At 50.1% G+C, this 20,782-nt stretch overlaps 1 protein-coding gene across 1 annotated transcript in view; it reads left to right on the top strand.

Moving 5' to 3' along the window:
- LOC119979710 (cubilin-like) overlaps positions 1-20,782 on the top strand; it is a 162,284-nt gene that overhangs the window by 46,239 nt on the left and 95,263 nt on the right. Inside the window, exons 5-8 of the mRNA XM_038822270.1 lie at positions 1,821-1,971; positions 9,032-9,087; positions 12,886-13,036; positions 19,227-19,282. Coding sequence (XP_038678198.1) covers positions 1,821-1,971; positions 9,032-9,087; positions 12,886-13,036; positions 19,227-19,282 — 414 coding nt within the window. The remainder of the gene's footprint in view (positions 1-1,820; positions 1,972-9,031; positions 9,088-12,885; positions 13,037-19,226; positions 19,283-20,782) is intronic.

Raw genomic sequence — 20,782 nt, 5'->3', positions numbered from 1 at the left:
GGAGCTGGGCATGGCTCTGGTTTTTTCCTTTCGTTTTGAGCAGGAAGCCGTTGGTGGCTGAATCCTCAAATACCTAATCATGTCCCTGGCAAACCTAAATGGCAACACCCAAGGTTGGCTTGTCGACCCGCCCACATTCATTGGAAACACCTCACTCTTTCCAAAATTCAGTTCATAGCTTGAGAAAGCCCCAAACCTCTCTTGTAAGTCCGCAATTCCCCAATACTCTCCATGGGTCCGATATGAACAACAGCATGTCCGTCTGTGTACAGTGACACCCGGTGTTCCCTACTCCCCCTGCAACTTCTACTGAGCCCGTAAAGGGCCATCGGCAAGGCTCTATTGCCAGCAGGAATAGCAGACGTCCACAGTGGACACCCATGTCTTGTTCCCCCTGGTGCGACCCGAAGCTCCGTGAACTCAGCTCGTTAGTCCGTACACCTCGTAACCGGGGTAGAACTGACGCACCCCACACCACAAACTTTGGCCCGAAGCCCTAACCTCCAGCCAGTGTGGCACATGGTCTGAGATCATGATTCCCATGTACTCTGCCCCCACCACCCTCACCAACACCACTCGGTCACTACGAAAAAGTCAATTACGAGTAGGTTCATGACCGCCCACCCAGTTTAATTTATCTTCCTTAACCCTGATCTACCTAACAATGCTGGAAAATTTCCTCAGACAACGTATAGAGGCAGCTCCTCTTTTTGACCATTTTTTTCCACATTTACCATGTTGTATCGCTTCAGTGGCAAGACCTGCTCAGTGTATTTATCTTTTGTTTTATCTTCTAACTGTATATTTTAACAGGTATGAATGATACTGCTGTTCCCATATCCACCCAAAAGTATTGCTGATATCCTGGGCGTAATTCTCCCCTATCCGGTGGGGCGGGTGGTCCCAGCATCGCGTTGTGGCGCCAACCACTCCGGCGTCGGGCCTTCCCAAAGGTGCGGATTTCGCCGCACCTTTCGGGGCTAGGCCCGCGCCGGAGTGGCTCCCGCTCCGCCGAATGGCGGCAAAACTGGCGCCAACGGCCTTTGGCCGCCTGGCGTTGCGCTGGCCGAAAGGCCTTCGCCGGTCGGCATGAGTCCTCGCATGCGCCAGAGCATCAGCGGCCGCTGACGTCACCACCGGCGCATGCGCGGTGGAGGGGGTCTCTTCTGCCTCTGCCATGGTGGAGGTCGTGGTGGCGGTGCAAGAAAAAGTGTGCCTCCACGGCACTGGCCCGCCGGCCGGTCGGTGGGCCCTGATCTCGGGCCAAGCCACCGTTGTGGCACTCCCCCCAGAGTCTGATCACCCCATGCCCCCCCCCCCCCCAGGATCCCGGGGGCCCCGCTCGCCGCCGCCAATCCTGGCCTCACAGATGTGGTTAAACCACATCGGCGGGACAGGCTTGACAGCGGCGGGACTTCGGCCCATCACAGGCCGGAGAATCGCCGCGGGGGGCACGCCGATCGGCCAGGATTCCCGGATGGCGGAGAATTCCCCCCACGGTGGGGGCGGGATTTACGCCGGCCCCGGGCGATACCCCGACCCTGCGGGGGGTCGGAGAATTCCGTCCCCTTTCACTGAAAAGACACCAAGCTTGAATTCTTTAAGCTGACTTGACACCTTGTCCCTTAATGAGTCTTCAGTTTTATCACTTACCTGGTGAACTTGACCAGCTGTTTTTCTTGGTACATTTTTTGTGCTGATGAAGGTTGGTGTGACCACCAGCCCTTTACAATGCAGCCTACCGTTTCACAATTTTTGCATTTATTCTCCTTACTCCAACAATCTCCTGCTGAATTTTCTCATTTTCTCATTGTAACTAGATGGAATAACATGTGGAGGGAAGTTTGAGACTGAAAATGGATCCTTTACCAGCCCCAATTATCCGGAACCATATCCAAATAATGCCAAATGCATTTGGTACATACAAGTGGCCAAACAGGACAGAATAACTTTGAAATTGGATACTTTTCAGTAAGTAACAGTGTTTCCACTTGCTCATTGTAACTGTTAGTGACAGCCAGTGCTGAATAGACACTAAACAGTCTTAATACCTTTAAATTCAACCTGGCCCATAGTTAAAGTTTTTGTTTTGTCAATGAGACAGGACAATCATAGTGATCTACAATGTAAAATTTCCAGAATGGAAAGAAGTTGATGAGCGGCTGCCACCTCTGGGCAAATTCTTGCAGCGATCCCCTCTATTTAATTTTCTCGAGTCTGAGAAACTCCACCATGTCACTAAACCGACTTTGGGGGTTCGGAGTCCCTCCATCCTAGCAGGATCCCTCTCCGGGCCACCAGGGAGGCAAAGGCCAGGACATCGTCTCTCTCTATGGGGATGGTTTAGCACAGGGCTAAAGAGCTGGCTTTCAAAGCAGACCAAGGCAGGCCAGCAGCACGGTTCAATTCCTGTAACAGCCTCCCCGAACACGCGCCAGAATGTGGCAACAAGTGGCTTTTCACAGCAACTTCATTTGAAGCCTATTTGTGACAATAAGCGATTTTCATTTAATTTCATTTCACCCCTGGGCTCTTCTGACACGCCACCTCTTGTCTCGGTACCGCCCTCACTTTTATACCTCTGACATAACATCAGCAAACCCTTGCCAGAAACCCCTCAGCCCCAGATAACCCCAAAACATATGGGCATGGTTTGCAGGACAGCCCCGCACAGCACCCACACCTATCCTCCACCTCCTCAAAGAACCTACTCTCCGGGCCACCATCATGTGCGCCCTATAGACCATCCTAAATTGTATCAGGCTGAGCCTGGCACACAACAAGGATACATTGACTCCTCAGGGCCTCCTCCCATAATCCAGCTACAACTCCCCACCTAGCTCTAGTTCCCACTTTCTCTTCACCTCCCCTATGGGGGCTCCCTCCCACTCCATTAGTTCCTTGTAGATCTTGTAGATCTTTGAAACATTCCCCTCTCCTACTCCTGCTCTCAACACCACCTTATCCTGTAGCCGCTAGTGCAGCAGATGTGGGAAGGTCGAAACCTACCTCCGCACAAAGTCCCTCACTTGCAGATACCAGAACCTATTCGTACTTGCCATCTCAAACTCCTCCTCCAAGCTCGGGAAGCCCTCGTCCATAAAATGATCTCTAAATCTCTCGATCCCCGCCCGCTGCCACCTCCGTAACCACCCACCCAGCCTGCCCCCCACGAAGCGAACCGATGGGTGCCACATATCAGTGCCCACACCGACGCCCTTTCCAGTCCCATCTGCTGCCGCCACTGTCCCCATATCTTCAGGCCTGCCACTACTACCGGGCTTGTGGAGTACCTGGCCGGCGTGAACAGCAGTGGTGCTGTGGACAGTGCCCCCAAACCTGTGTCTTTACATGAGCCCCCCTCCACCTGCTCCCACACCGACCCCTCCCCCACTACCCACTTCCTGACCATTGCTGTATGCGCTGCACAATAATAATTTAGGAAGAGCCACACCCCCGCTCCAGCAACACCTTCCTCACCCGCGGGGTTCCAGAGCCAGGGCAAACAACAGTGGGGAAATTGGGCACCCCAGCCTCGGCCCCCGGTGCAGCCGAAAATAATCTGAACTCAACCCGTTTTTCTGCATTCTCGTCATCGGTGCCTGATATAGCAACCGGACCCAGTCCACAAATCCCTGCCCAAGCACAAACTGCCCCAGGACCTCCCATAGCTATTCCCACTCCACTCAATCAAAGGCCTTCGCTGCATCCATGGCAACCACCACCTCTACTTCTCGCTCCTCTGGAGGCATCATGATCACATTCGCCGCCAGGTGCCTTCCCTTCATGAACCCCGCCTTGTCCTCACCTATTACCCCAGTAAACAATCCTCGAGCCCAAGATCTTAGCCAATAGTTTGGCATCTACATTTAGCAGGAAAAGTGGTCTATATGACCGACATTGTTCCTCGTCTTTATTCTGATTTTGAATGAGGGAGATCGACACCAGCTCCTTTGCCTCATTGAAAGCCCTTTTTTAGGATTTTGTCCACTTGCCTTTCTATCTCTGCTCACGCCACCTTCTCCTTATGTGTCCCAATTGAAATAACCTTTCCCCAATCACTGCCTTCAAAACCGTACCTGCCGAAACCTCCCTCATCCCATTAACCTGCACATATCCCCGGGAGGCCTCCCTCACCCGCTCACACACCTCTTCTCCGCCAACAGTCCCACATTCAGCTTCCATTGCAGGGGCTGGGCTCCACCTTTGCTCACTTGGAGGTCCACCCAGTGCGGTGCATGGTCCGACACCCCCACCAGCAATGTCTGATCAAACCCAAAAAGTCTATTCGGAAGTACACCTTGTGCACATGGGAGTAGAATGAAAATTATTTCGCTCTCCCCCACAATGTGATCCATGAAACCCTAAAGCTCCTTAGCTGTTGCTGACACCCTCCTCGACCTCTCGCTCGACTAGTCCAGTCTCGGATCCAGGATCGTATTGAAGTGTACTCCCCCACAATTAACCGATGAGAGTCCAGGTCCGGGATCCTCCCTAGCACCCGCCTCATAAATTCGACGTTGTCCCGGTTCAGGGCATAGATGCTCACTAACACCACCAGTATCCCCCCCCCCCACCCCAGCCCGCCGATCAACCATCGCCCCTCTTGGGACAGCCTCCAGCCCGCATCCCACACCTCCCTAGGCCCGCCCTCGGGTGACCACCGTCATTGATCCTCCTCCCATTACCTTTATTAGAAGCCCTTCCCCTGTCAGCAGTACGTCTCACCCTCTCCACCATCCGCCAAACAACAACCCCTACCCTCATCCCCCCCACTAACCTTCTGCTCACCACCTACTGCGCTTCTGTGAACCAGCCCGCGCAGCTAGCATGGTAGCCCCTGCCCATGGTGCCTAGCATTCTACCCAACACTGATTCCACACCCCCGGTCAACCATCCTGCCAGTGCAAACAAAAACAACCCTTCCCCAAGACCAATCGAAGAGAACAACAAACCTATCTTCCAACAGAGAACAAAAGACAAACCTGAAGCCGAACAATGGCCCCAAACACAAATTAAACACAGCGCCAAAGCATCGTCACCAAGTTTAATGTCCTCCTTCTCCTGCCAGTCCATTGTTCCTGATGAATTCCATTGCCTCCTCCGACCGAAGTACAGTTCCCGGCCTTCATAATTTACCTACAAACGTGCCAGATACAGAACGCTGAACTTCACCCCCTCCTTGAAGAGGGCCCACTTGACCTTATTGAAGCTCGCTCTCCTCTCGGCGGGTCTGCACCCATGTACTGATATATTCAAAGTTTACTACCCTCCCAGGTGCAGCACCTAGTCTGCCTGGTCCACCTCAAATCAGCACCACTATCGCTCTCGGTGGCTCGTTCCCGAGGAATTCCTCATTAGCGCTCTATACGCTCAATCCACTTCTAGAGGCCTTGCGAATACACCTTTCCCAGCAGCTTCTCCAACATCCTCCCCACATATGCTCCTGCATCATCTCCCCCATTTCCCTCAGGCAGGCCCACAATCCTGATATTCTGCCTTCGTGACTGGTTTTCCAGATCTTTCTCCTGGAGCCGTCTCTGCTGATCCCGCATCATCCCCATCTCCGCTGCCATCGAGGCCAGCTGCTCCTCGTCTTCCCCCACCACCTCCTCCATCTTGTGGATCGCCTGACCCTGGACCTCCAGCCTCGTCTTCACACGGTCGATCACCGCCTTAATCGAATCCACTGCCCGATCCAGGTCATCCAGATTCTCCTTGCGTTGCTGGGTGAACTTCCTGTTCAGGGAGCTCATCAGCTGCTCTGTTGACCACTGGACAGCCAGGCCGCTCCCTGCCCTCCACCATCCCCATGTGTGTCACAAACACAGCACCAACATTTGCACTCGGTTCTCCTCTTTTGTGACCGCTTCTGGCCCTGATCTACATGCACCAGTGGGTTAAACACCTTTGTGATTCTGATCAATCCAAAAGCACATTTATTGAATATGTTGTGTATTGGTTGGTCAATAGGTAAATTTCCATATGTACACTGTTGCTCGAATGTTGCAGATTTCTCTAATTATTGGCGTCTCAATTTTAAGCTCCCCTCACTGAGTTTTGAAGCAAAAGGAAGGGACCGAGAAATTTAATGGACAAGATCTGTCCGGAATGCTGCCCAACCCAGAGGCAATTTTAGAGTGGGATGGGTAGGGCTTCAGAGGGGAAGCCTGCCCCTGCCCTATTAAGACCCGTACATGGCCATTTACGGGGTATTTAAGGGTTGTTTCCCACCCAGTCTCAATTTTCAGTTTGGCAGGAGCCGAGTAGCTCAGGGTGCAAGTAAATCACAGCCTCGATCTCGGGCGGTAATGGAGCCACCTCCATCGAAAGCCCCCTTCTGACTGGGACTTCCCTTCCTTCATGGACTGGACACCTCCGGACCTCACACCTGCCTGACCTACCCCCTGATTAAGCATGTACCCCACTCATATATGGGACATGGTGAGTTGCTCTTCCAATGAGCCAACATGTATACGATGGGCCAAATGGCAACCTTCTGTGCCACAATTATTTTATGATTGTATTAGGTTGGAACTCATAATCCGGTTTGATCAATCTTAATTTTATAGTCAGATTGATCAAATCTTTTTTGCCACTGATATGAAGCAATGTGGGGAAAAGGCAGTTCTTTGGAGTTAGGTCAAAGATCAAACACTAAATAATGGAACAGACTAAATGGGTCAAATGTCCGATACCTATTCCTCAGTTCTATTGCTCCTAAATCAGCTTGGTTGAGAAATGGAAATTCATATTTTGGCATCTTTCTTGATTACAATAAATAGCAGGGATAAATATCACAGGAATACTCAATCAGGAGATTAAATACAACAGATACTATCATTGTTAAGGAAAATTGTATTTAGTTTATGGAAAAATTGATTGGCTGAACGGCTGTTCCATGTTTCATGCTTCGTTATCTTTTCAATACACATCACACTCTTTTAATGTTGTTTGCAGATGTGTGTGTATTTGTTGCCAATTGTAATTGTAAAAGGTGATTACTACAAATACATTTTCATTTTACTATCATTCTCTTCCAAGGCTGGAAGTATCATTGTGGTGCTCAAACGATTATGTTGCAATATATGATGGAGCTTCAACAAATTCTCCTCTCATTGCAATAATATGTACTGGATCAAACCACACATTTACATCATCGTCCAACACTATGACCATTTGTTTCAAATCTGATCACCTTAAAACGAGTGCTGGCTTTACTGCAAATTACTACTCTCAGCCATTGTTCCAAAGTAAGTGTGTAAAATTTTCTGTCTTGTTCAATATAGTTTAAATTAGCACAAATGTATTGTTAGTTTCAAGGAGCCACTAGGCATCAACTAAGGCATAGATCAATTGTATTTCAGCTTAATTGAATCCAATTCATTAGTTTAGTTTCATCAAAGAACATTAGAGGAGCAAGTAAACAGGTTGTGGGCATATTTTCCAAATCTTCCTGGTTGAAATATCTGGGAATTTCTTGCTTCACAGGACAAATTCACCTGTGCCTGGGTCCATCCTCGATCTGAGGCCCCTGGTAGGTGTAGCCCTGGCAGCAGCAGTGCATCCCCAGTGCTGCTGCTGAATTCAGAAAGCTGCAAGCCTCTGATTTGATGGCAGCTCGCAGCGGGCAGGACCTCTGCCCCCTGTCTCCTTCATCCTGGCGGACGGCCAGTTCCTGGCCTGTTCAATTCCTGAATGATGCAAGATGAGGTGGACCTTCTCGGAAAGAGGTGACACAGGTGGCTCACTGCCTAGACAGCTGCCGATTGAGACCCCTGTCACCTAAACACGATTCCACTCACTGTGTTATGTGGAAACTTGCTGAAACTTCTCATGTCGTCAGGAACCATGTGTGAAGAAATTGATGTCAGCTGGAGGAGCCTGAGCTCCAGAATTCAGAGCTTGAGCAGAAGCTTGAATCACTACAGTGCATATACATAGCTGAGAGTTACAAGGCTAGCACAGCTGGAATTAGAAAATGAAGTGTTTAAAAGTGGAGACAACAGCACTGCAACAGTCTGTGGCATCCAGGATCCCATCCTGTGTTAAGGAGGGCGACTCACCCCCATGAGCTGTTAGCCAAACAGATAGACACAGTAACTCAGAGCTACAGCAATACCATCAGCATCGATGGCCACTGCTGAGGCTGCAAGATGAGGTGGGCCTTCTCAGAAAGAGGTGACGCTGGTGGCTCACTGCCTATACAAGGCTAGCAAGGGCTTAATTAGTAAAAGAACAGGTTTTGAAAGTGGAGGCAACTGCACCTGAACAGTCTGTGACATTCAGGATCCCACCCTGTCAGCTGGGCTGTGGTTTGTGTTGAGGAGGGCGACTCACCCCCAGGAGCTGTTAGCCAAACAGATGGACACATTAACTCTGAGCTACAGCAGTATCACCGGCATTGATGGCCACTGCTGAGGTTGCACCTGGAAAAAGAGGATGCAGTGCAAGGGCAGTGCCCCCATGACCAGGCAGTGGGGTCTGGGGTCATCGGGGCTGGGTTGAGTTTTATGGGGAAAATCAGGGAGAAATAAGCGTGGGTCGGTGATGCCGTTTTCACAGGATGAACACTGTCACCAGTGGGCCCCCTGCTGTTCTCCCCACACAGAAGCGAGACCCCAGTCCAGAAAGTCAGGAAAAGGCCTTTAACTGACCGCACAATTCTGATGAAAGGTCACAATCTGAAGCACTTTCACTGTTTTTCTCTCTCCACAGTTACCACTGGGCTTGGTGAGTATTTACAGAATTTTCAGTTTTAATGCTGTTTCCAACTAAGGTGTAAGATTCTTGAGGAGGGAACAAGGAAATAAGTGAATCATGTTTTTTACATGGATTTTAACAAGGTCCCACAAAGCAGACTGGTCAGGACTGTGACAGTCCTTGACTGTAACACATCCAAGGAGCTTGGATCCAAAATTGGCTCAGTGGCTGGAAGCAGAGGGTATGGTAGATGATTTTTTTTTATAACTGCAGTGCTCTTCCCTTTGGGGGTCTTAAGGGCTTAGTGTTGGCTTCTTTGTTTCTCTAGGTATGGCAATGATATAGGCTTAAGTGTAGTCATCATGATTGAGATGTTTGCAGATGGTACAGAAATTGGTCATGTAGTTACTTGTGTGGGAAACGGCTGTAGTCTCCAAAAATGTATCAACAGATTCATCGGGTGCGCTGAAAAGTAGCAAATGGAATTTAGTCTGGAGAATGTGAGCGGATGGGTTTGGGAGGAATGAATCAAAAATTAGTATTTTCGTGTGTGTGAATTCACAGAATGTGGTAAATACGATTAGTGAGTTACATGTGCAGATTGACATGTGAAAATATAATGTTGATTATAACAGACTTTGTTCAAAGCAGGGCAAGAATGGGTATTACATTAATTTTTAAATGGACTTCATTCCAAACATATTGTCATGGGAATGTCCCTTAAAGAACTGTTTGGCTTCTCAAATGGCTGCAGTGATGTCATTGTGTGGGTGGACCTGGGCAGTGGCTCTGATTTTTCCTTTCGTTTTGAGCTGGAAGCCGTTGGTGGCTGAATCCTCAAATACCTAAACTTGTCCCTGGCAAACCTAAATGGCAACACCCCAAGGTTGGCTTGTCGACCCGCCACATTCATTGGAAACACCTCACTCTTTCCAAAATTCAGTTCATAGCTTGAGAAAGCCCCAAACCTCTCTTGTAAGTCCGCAATTCCCCAATACTCTCCAATGGGTCCGACATGAACAACAGCATGTCGTCTGTGTATAGTGACACCCGGTGTTCCCTACTCCCCCTGCAACTCTACTGAGCCCGTAAGGGCCATCGCCAAGGGCTCTATTGCCAGCGGGAATAGCAGCGTCCACAGTGGACACCCCTGTCTTGTTCCCCTGTGCGACCCGAAGCTCCGTGAACTCAGCTCGTTAGTCCGTACACTCGTCACCCGGGTACAACAGACTTACCCAACACCACAAACTTTGGCCCGAAGCCTAACCTCCAGCCAGTGTGGCACATGGTCTGAGATCATGATTCCCATGTACTCTGCCCCCACCACCCTCACCAACACCACTCGGCTCACTACGAAAAAGTCAATTCTGGAGTATACCTTGTACACGTACAAGCACCCTTTCCCCCGGGTTCGTGACCCTCCACGGATCCACAATTTCCATCCTTTCCATAATCCTTCCCAGCTCCTTCACCATCCTCACCTTGCTATTGACTTAGGGCTCGACCTATCGACTCGTCTCAAACACACAATTAAAATCACCTCCTATAATCAACTGATGCATGTCCAGTTCCAGAATCGTTCCCAGCAACCCCTTCACAAACCACGCACCATTCAATTTAGCGTATAAAGGTTCACTAGCACCACCGCATCCTTTCCAACACCTCACTCACTATCACGTACCTTCCACCCGAGTCCCACACTTCCTTGGCTCCTACAAACCCCCCGTCATTTTGCTCAGCAGGATGGCCAACCCCTGAGACTTTGAATCAAACTCCGAGTGAAATACCTGACCCTCCCATCCGTTACTCAACATAACCTGATCCTTCACCCAGAGGTGCGACTGCTGCAGAAAGACCATTCCCGCCTTCAAGCTCCTCAAGTGCATGAAGACCTGAGACCTCTTCACCGGCCTGTTCAATCCCCGTACCTTCCATGTTACGAACCTTCCCAGAGGCTTGTGCATCCACTCCCCTCTACTGTTCGCCATCCGCTCCTTCCAATTCTGCGTCCTTTAATCTTGCCCTGAACCGGACCCATCCAAGTTGGCCTCCTTCTCTGCCCATGACCCTACTAATTTTTAATAATAAATTTAGAGTACACAATTATTTTTTTTTTTCCAATTAAGGGGCAATTTAGCGTGGCCAATCCATCTTACATACACATCTTTGGGGTGTGGGGGTGAAACCCACGCCAACAAAGGGAAAATGTGCAAACTCCACTCAGTGACCCAGGGCCAGGATTCAAACCCGGGTCCTCAGCGCTGTAGTCCCAGTGCTAACCACTGCACCCTACTATGACCCCACTCATTCTCCAACACTGCCACGTCATCGCCCCTTCCACCACTCCTCCCCCAAACCCTTCATCATCTCCCTTCCCCCACCCCACTTGGCCTAACCTCCATGGCCACCTCCCCCAATCACTTCCGTTCACCAGCATTACCTGCCAGCGTGGCAACTCCTGCTCAAAGATCCCTCCTATCTACCTCTCCACCTCTCCCCTCACCTTGGACTGTGCAAATGGACCCATCCTCCCCAACACAAACAAAGACAGTTCCAAAACCACAGGTTCCCCTCTCCAAAAAAAATCCACAAATAGGAGGGGGGGGGGGCATTTGCCCCCTTACAAACTTGTTGCCCCTTTGCAGACAATCACAATGGCAAAGCCACATTCAGTACCCGCTTTAAGAGATTTAGGCCCACTGTCTCCCTTGATCCTGAGTTTTACTTTAATTCCAGTCATGGATCCAAGTGACTCTTAGCTTACTTCTTCAGAAGTGGTTATAGACCGTACGTAGAAACTACGGGTTGGTTCATGACCGCCCACCCAGTTTAATTTATCTTCCTTAACCCTGATCTACCTAACAATGCTGGAAAATTTCCTCAGACAACGTAGAGAGGCAACTCCGCTTTTTGACCATTTGCTTCCACATTTACCGTGTTGTATCGCTTCAGTGGCAAGACCTGCTCAGGGTATGTCATCAAGGTGACATCTGATAGTTGTTTTATCTTCTAACTGTATATTGTCTCAGGTATGAGTGATACTGCTGTTCCCATATCCACCCAAAAGTATTGCTGATATCCTGGGCGAAATTCTCCCCTATCCGGCGGGGCAGGGTGTCCCGGCGTAACGGAGTGGAAACAACGACTCCGGCGTTGCGCCTCCCCAAAGGTGCGGATTTCTCCGCACCTTTTGGGGCTAGGCCCGCGCCTGAGTGGCTCCCACTCCGCCGAATGGCGGCAAAACTGGCGCCAACGGCCTTTGGCCCCGCCGCCCGACGTTGGGCAAGCCGAAAGGCCTTCGCCAGTCGGCGTGAGTCCATGCATGCTCCAGAGCATCAGCGGCCGCTGACGTCACCACCGGCGCATGCGTGGTGGAGGAGGTCTCTTCCGCCTCCGCCATGGTGGAGGCCGTGGCGGCGGCGGAAGAAAAAGAGTGCCTCCACGGCACTGGCCCGCCCGCTGATCGGTGGGCCCCAATCGCGGGCCAGGCCACCATGGGGGCACCGTGCAGGGGTCTGATCGCCCCGCAGGCACCCGGGATCCTGGGGGGGCGGGAGGGCGATCGAACCCCGGGGGGTGCCCCCACGGTGGCCTGGCCCCCGATCGGGGCCCTCCGCTCAGACTCCGGGCCAGTGCCCTGGCTGCACTATTTTCTTCCGCGTCCGCCACGGCCTCCGCCATGGTGGACGCGGAAAAGAACCCCACATCGCGCATGCGCCGGCAGTGACGTCAGCGGGCAACTGCCGCTGATGTCACTGCCGGCGCATGCGCGGACCGGCGAAAGCTTTTCGGCCAGCCCCACTGCCGGGGGCGCCGCTTTTTTGCACCGGTCTTCTGGTGGCAACCGCTCCGGCACCGGGCTGGCCCCCAAAGGTGGGGAGAATTCCCCACCTTTGGGGAGGGGCGACCCCTGAGTGGTTGGCGCCACTCTCCTACTCCGGGTCCCTCCGTCACGCCGGGTAGGGGAGAATGCCGCCCCAGGTCCCTTAATGAGTCTTCAGTTTCATTACTTACCTGGCGAACTTGACCAGCTGTTTTTCTTGGTACATTTTTTTGTGCTGATGAAGGTTGGTGTGACCACCAGCCCTTTACAATGCAGCCTACCGTATCACAATTTTTGCATTTATTTTCCTTACTCCAACACTCTCCTGATGAATTTTCTCATTTTCTCACTGTAACTAGATGGAATAACATGTGGAGGGAAGTTTGAGACTGAGAGTGGATCATTTACCAGCCCCAATTATCCGGAACCATATCCAAATAATGCCGAATGCATTTGGTACATACAAGTGGCCAAACAGGACAGAATAACTTTGAAATTGGATGGTTTTCAGTAAGTAACAATGTTTCCACTTGCTCATTGTAACTGTTAGTGACAACCAGTGCTGAATAGACACTAAACAGTCTTAATGCCTTTAAATTGAACCGGGCCCGTAGTTAAAGTTTTTGTTTTGTCAATGAGACAGGACAATCATAGTGATCTACAATGTAAAATTTCCAGAATGGAAAGAGGTTGATGAACGGCTGCCACCTTTGGGCAAATTCTTGCAGCGAACCCCTCTATTTAATTTTCTCGAGTCTGAAAAACTCCACCATGTCACTAAACCGACTTGGGGGTTCGGAGACCCTCCATCCTAGCAGGATCCCTCTCCGAGGAGGCAAAGGCCAGGACATCGTCTCTCTCTATGGGGATGGTTTAGCACAGGGCTAAAGAGCTGGCTTTTAAAGCAGATCAAGGCAGGCCAGCAGCATGGTTCAATTCCTGTAACAGCCTCCCCGAACACGCGCCGGAATGTGGCGACTAGTGGCTTTTCACAGCAACTTCATTTGAAGCCTACTTGTGACAATAAGCGATTTTCATTTCATTTCATTTCACCCCCTGGGCTCCCGGCTCTTCTGACACGCCACCTCTTGTCTCGGTACCGCCCTCACTTTTATACCTCTGACATAATGTCAGCAAACCCTTGCCAGAAATCCCTCAGCCCCAGATAACCTGTTTAGCTGACAGTGCTAAATCGCTGGCTTTGAAAGCAGACCAAGACAAGCCAGCAGTACGGTTCAATTCCCGTAACAGCCTCCCCGAACAGGCGCCGGAATGTGGCGACTAGGGGCTTTTCACAGTAACTTCATTTGAAGCCTACTCGTGACAATAAGCGATTTTCATTTCATTTTTCATAACCCCAAAACATTTGTGCATGGTTTGCAGGGCCGCCCCGCACAGCACCCACACCTATCCTCCACCTCCTCAAAGAACCTACTCTCCGGGCCACCATCATGTGCGCCCTATGGACCATCCTAAATTGTATCAGGCTTAGCCTGGCACACAACAAGGATACATTGATGCCTCAGGGCCTTCTCCCATAATCCAGCTACAACTCCCCACCTAGCTCTTCTTCCCACTATCTCTTCACCTCCCCTATGGGGGCTCCCTCCCACTCCATTAGTTCCTTGTAGATCTTGTAGATCTTTGAAACATTCCCCTCTCCTACTCCTGCTCTCAACACCACCTTATCCTGTAGCCGCTAGTGCAGCAGATGTGGGAAGGTCGAAACCTACCTCCGCACAAAGTCCCTCACTTGCAGATACCAGAACCTATTCGTACTTGCCATCTCAAACTCCTCCTCCAAGCTCGGGAAGCCCTCGTCCATAAAATGATCTCTAAATCTCTCGATCTCCGCCCGCTGCCACCTCCAGAACCACCCGTCCAGCCTCCCCCCCCACGAAGCGTACCGATGGGTGCCACATATCAGTGCCCACACCGACCCCCTTTCCAGTCCCATCTGCTGCCGCCACTGTCCCCATATCTTCAGGCCTGCCACTACTACCGGGCTTGTGGAGTACCTGGCTGGCGTGAACAGCAGTGGTGCTGTGAACAGTGCCCCCAAACCTGTGTCTTTACATGAGCCCCCCTCCACCTGCTCCCACACCGACCCCTCCCCCACTACCCACTTCCTGACCATTGCTATATTCGCTGCACAATAATAATTTAGGAAGAGCCACACCCCCGCTCCAGCAACACCTTCCTCGCCCGTGGGGTTTACCTGCCCAAACAAATCCCAAGATCACCACATTTACATTTTAAAAGAACGCCTTGGGGATAAAAATTGGAAGGCTTTGAAAAACAAACAAAATCCTCGGGAGGACCATTATTTTCACTGTCTGTACCGGCCCCGTCAATGACAACAGGAGTGCATCCCACCTCCGAAAGTTCCCCCTCATCTGTTCTACCAGCCAACCCAAATTCAGCTTGTGTAGCTGCTCCCATTCCTGTGCCACCTGGATAGCCAAATACCGAAAGCTTCCCCCTACCATCTTGAACAGCATCTCCCCCAATCTCTTCTCCTGCCCCCTCACCTGACTCGCAAAGTCCTCATTCTTGCTCATATTCAATTTATAACCCGAAAACCGACCAAATTTCTCTAATATCCCCATAAACCCTCCAATTCCCCCGCAGCGGGTCTGAAATATATAGAAGTAAATCATCTGAATAAAGTGAGATCATGTGCTTCACCCCATCCCCCCGTACTATTGCCCGCTAGACCACCACTGTTCTCAGACCCATTGCCAATGTTTCCAGAGCCAGGGCAAACAACAGTGGGGAAATTGGGCACCCCAGTCTCGGCCCCGGTGCAGCCGAAAATAATCTGAACTCAACCTGTTTTTCTGCATTCCCGCCATCGGTGCCTGATATGGCAACCGGGCCCAGTCCACAAATCCCTGCCCAAGCCCAAACTGCCCCAGGACCTCCCATAGCTATTCCCACTCCACTCAATCAAAGGCCTTCGCTGCGCCCATGGCAACCACCACCTCTACTTCTCGCTCCTCTGGAGGCATCATGATCACATTCGCCGCCAGATGCCTTCCCTTCATGAACCCCGCCTTGTCCTCACCTATTACCCCAGTAAACAATCCTCGAGCCCAAGATCTTAGCCAATAGTTTGGCATCTACATTTAGCAGGAAACGTGGTCTATATGACCTACATTGTTACTCGTCTTTATTCTGATTTTGAAGGAGGGAGCTCGGCACCAGCTCCTTTGCCTAATTGAAAGCCCTTACCAGCAGAGATCCCATTACTCCCGAGAGCTTCTTATAGAATTCCACCGGGTACCGTCCGGACTTGGGACCTTGCCTGATTGCATCGCCTTCAGACATTCTACTACTTCTACCAGCCAAATTGGGGTCCCCAGACCCTCCAACAACTCCTCATCCATCTTCGGGAACTCCAACCTCACTAGAAACTGCCTCATCCCTTTGACCCCGGCTGGGGGATCCGACTCGTACAGCATGCTATAGAATTCCCTAAACATCCCATTGACACCCTCTGGTCCAAGACCGTATTCCCACTCCTGCCCTTTGTTTTCCCAATCTCCCTCTCCGCCTCCTCAACTAATGCGTTAGCATCCTGCTCGCCTTCTCACCATACTCGTACACCTCTCCTCTCACCCTTCTCAACTGCCCCACCACCTTTCCCATAGATAATAGCCCACAATCCATCTGCAGCCTCTGTCCCTTCTTTAGCAGCCCCGCCTGCGGGTACCCGCATATCTCCTGTCCGCCAGGAGGATTTTGTCCACTAGCCTTTCTATCTCTGCCCACTCCGCCTTCTCCTTATGTGTCTGAATTGAAATAAACTCTTCCCAACCACTGCCTTCAGTGCCTCCCAAACCGTACCTGCCGAAACCTCCCCCATGCCATTAATCTGCACATATCCCCGGGAGGCCTCCCTCACCCGCTCACACACCTCTTCTCCGCCAACAGTCCCACATTCAGCTTCCATTGCAGGGGCTGGGCTCCACCTTTGCTCACTTGTAGGTCCACCCAGTGCGGTGCATGGTCCGACACCCCCGCCAGCAATGTCTGATCAACCCCAAAAAGTCTATTCACCCAGCAACGCAAGGAGAATCTGGATGACCTGGATCGGGCAGTGGATTCGATTAAGGCGGTGATCGACCGTGTGAAGACGAGGCTGGAGGTCCAGGGTCAGGCGATCCACAAGATGGTGGAGGTGGTGGGGGAAGACGAGAAGCACCTGGCCTCGATGGCAGCGGAGATAGGGCTGATGCGGGATCAGCAGAGACGGCTCCAGGAGAAAGATCTGGAGAACCAGTCACGCAGGCAGAATATCAGGATTGTGGGTCTGCCCGAGGGAAATGGGGGAGCTGACGCCGGAGCATAATGGAGCCACCTCCATCGAAAGCCCCCTTCTGACTGGGACTTCCCTTCCTTCATGGACTGGACACCTCCGGACCTCACACCTGCCTGACCTACCCCCTGATTAAGCATGTACCCCACTCATATATGGGACATGGTGAGTTGCTCTTCCAATAAGCCAAGATGTATACGATGGGCCAAATGGCAACCTTCTGTGCCACAATTATTTTATGATTGTATTAGGTTGGAACTCTTAATCCGGTTTGATCAATCTTAATTTTATAGTCAGATTGATTAAATCTTGTTTGCCATTGATATGAAGCAATGTGGGGAAAAGGCAGTTCTTTGGAGTTAGGTCAAAGATCAAACACTAAATAATGGAACAGACTAAATGGGTCAAGTGTCCGATACCTATTCCTCAGTTCTATTGCTCCTAAATCAGCTTGGTTGAGAAATGGAAATTCATATTTTGGCATCCTTCTTGATTACAATAAATAGCAGGGATAAATATCACAGGAATACTCAATCAGGAGATTAAATACAACAGATACTATCAATGTTAAGGAAAATTGTTTTTAGTTTATGGAAAAATTGATTGGCTGAACGGCTGTTCCATGTTTCATGCTTCGTTATCTTTTCAATACACATCACACTCTTTTAATGTTGTTTGCAGATGTGTGTGTATTTGTTGCCAATTGTAATTGTAAAAGGTGATTACTACAAATACATTTTCATTTTACTATCATTCTCTTCCAAGGCTGGAAGTATCATTGTGGTGCTCAAACGATTATGTTGCAATATATGATGGAGCTTCAACAAATTCTCCTCTCATTGCAATAATATGTACTGGATCAAACCACACATTTACATCATCGTCCAACACTATGACCATTTGTTTCAAATCTGATCACCTTAAAACGAGTGCTGGCTTTACTGCATATTACTACTCTCAGCCGTTGTTCCAAAGTAAGTGTGTAAAACTTTCTGTCTTGTTCAATATAGTTTAAATTAGCACAAATGTGTTGTTAGTTTCAAGGAGCCACTAGGCATCAACTAAGGCATAGACCAATTGTATTTCAGCTTAATTGAATCCAATTCATTAGTTTAGTTTCATCAAAGAACATTAGAGGAGCAAGTAAACAGGTTGTGGGCATATTTTCCAAATCTTCCTGGTTGAAATATCTGGGAATTTCTTGCTTCACAGGACAAATTCACCTGTGCCTGGGTCCATCCTCGATCTGAGGCCCCTGGTAGGTGTAGCCCTGGCAGCAGCAGTGCATCCCCAGTGCTGCTGCTGAATTCAGAAAGCTGCAAGCCTCTGATTTGATGGCAGCTCGCAGCAGGCAGGACCTCTGCACCCTGTCTCCTTCATCCTGGCGGACGGCCAGTTCCTGGCCTGTTCAATTCCTGAATGATGCAAGATGAGGTGGACCTTCTCAGAAAGAGGTGACGCTGGTGGCTCACTGCCTATACAAGGCTCGCAAGGGCTGAATTAGTAAAAGAACAGGTTTTGAAAGTGGAGGCAACAGCACCTGAACAGTCTGTGACATTCAGGATCCCACCCTGTCAGCTGGGCTGTGGTTTTTGTTGAGGAGGGCGACTCACCCCCAGGAGCTGTTAGCCAAACAGATGGACACATTAACTCAGAGCTACAGCAGTACCACCGGCATTGATGGCCACTGCTGAGGTTGCACCTGGAAAAAGAGGATGCAGTGCAAGGGCAGTGCCCCCATGACCAGGCAGTGGGGTCTGGGGTCATCGGGGCTGGGTTGAGTTTTATGGGGAAAATCAGGGAGAAATAAGCGTGGGTCAGTGATGCCGTTGTCACAGGAAGAACACTGTCACCAGTGGGCCCCCCCATGGGCCTTTAAGAAAGCACTAATAGGAGACCCCACCTTGCTTAACCTGTGGGTATTCTGTCAGGATTTACCTGCTGTTCTCCCCACACAGAAGCGAGACCCCAGTCCAGAAAGTCAGGAAAAGGCCTTTAACTGACCGCACAATTCTGATGAAAGGTCACAATCTGAAGCACTTTCACTGTTTTTCTCTCTCCACAGTTACCACTGGGCTTGGTGAGTATTTACAGAATTTTCAGTTTTAATGCTGTTTCCAACTAAGGTGTAAGATTCTTGAGGAGGTAACAAGGAAATAAGTGAATCATGTTTTTTACATGGATTTTAACAGGGTCCCACAAAGCAGACTGGTCAGGACTGTGACAGTCCTTGACTGTTACACATCCAAGGAGCTTGGATCCAAAATTGGCTCAATGGCTGGAAGCAGAGGGTCATGGTAGATGATGTTTTTTTTATAACTGCAGTGCTCTTCCCTTTGGGAGTCTTAAGGGCTTAGTGTTGCTTCTTTGTTTCTCTAGGTATGGCAATGACATAGGCTTAAGTGTAGTCGTCACGATTGAGATGTTTGCAGATGGTACAGAAATTGGTCATGTAGTTGCTTGTGTGGGAAACGGCTGTAGTCTCCAAAAATGTATCAACAGATTCATCGGGTGCGCTGAAAAGTAGCAAATGGAATTTAGTCTGGAGAATGTGAGCGGATGGGTTTGGGAGGAATGAATCAAAAATTAGTATTTTCGTGTGTGTGAATTCACAGAATGTGGTAAATACGATTAGTGAGTTACATGTGCAGATTGACATGAGAAAATATAATGTTGATTATAACAGACTTTGTTCAAAGCAGGGCAAGACTGGGTATTACATTAATTTTTAAATGGACTTTATTCCAAACATATTGTCATGGGAATGTCCCTTAAAGAACTGTTTGGCTTCTCAAATGGCTGCAGTGATGTCATTGTGTGGGTGGAGCTGGGCAGTGGCTCTGGTTTTTCCTTTCGTTTTGAGCAGGAAGCCGTTGGTGGCTGAATCCTCAAATACCTAAACTTGTCCCTGGCAAACCTAAATGGCAACACCCCAAGGTTGGCTTGTCGACCCGCCACATTCATTGGAAACACCTCACTCTTTCCAAAATTAAGTTCATAGCTTGAGAAAGCCCCAAACCTCTCTTGTAAGTACGCAATTCCCCAATACTCTCCAATGGGTCCGACATGAACAACAGCATGTCGTCTGTGTATAGTGACACCCGGTGTTCCCTACTCCCCCTGCAACTCTACTGAGCCCGTAAGGGCCATCGCCAAGGGCTCTATTGCCAGCGGGAATAGCAGCGTCCACAGTGGACACCCCTGTCTTGTTCCCCTGTGCGACCCGAAGCTCCGTGAACTCAGCTCGTTAGTCCGTACACTCGTCACCCGGGTACAACAGACTTACCCACACCACAAACTTTGGCCCGAAGCCTAACCTCCAGCCAGTGTGGCACATGGTCTGAGATCATGATTCCCATGTACTCTGCCCCCACCACCCTCACCAACACCACTCGGCTCACTGCGAAAAAGTCAATTCTGGAGTATACCTTGTACACGTACAAGAACCCTTTCCCCCGGGTTCGTGACCCTCCATGGATCCACAATTCCCATCCTTTCCATAATCCTTCCCAGCTCCTTCACCATCCTCACCTTGCCATTGACTTAGGGCTCAACCTATCGACTCGTCTCAAACACACAATTAAAATCACCTCCTATAATCAACTGATGCATGTCCAGTTCCAGAATCGTTCCCAGCAACCCCTTCACAAACCACGCACCATTCAATTTGGCGTATAAAGGTTCACTAGCACCACCGCATCCTTTCCAACACCTCACTCACTATCACGTACCTTCCAGCCGAGTCCCGCAGTTCCTTGGCTCCCACAAACCCCCCGTCATTTTGCTCAGCAGGATGGCCAACCCCTGAGACTTTGAATCAAACTCCGAGTAAAATACCTGACCCACCCATCCGTTACTCAACATAACCTGATCCTTCACCCAGAGGTGCGACTGCTGCAGAAAGACCATCCCCGCCTTCAAGCTCCTCGAGTGCA

The sequence above is a fragment of the Scyliorhinus canicula genome, chromosome 16, assembly GCF_902713615.1.
Source record: "Scyliorhinus canicula chromosome 16, sScyCan1.1, whole genome shotgun sequence".
NCBI classification, from domain to species: Eukaryota; Metazoa; Chordata; class Chondrichthyes; order Carcharhiniformes; family Scyliorhinidae; genus Scyliorhinus; species Scyliorhinus canicula.
Note: the sequence above shows the minus strand (reverse complement) of the source record. Positions and strands in the feature narration are given on the sequence as shown.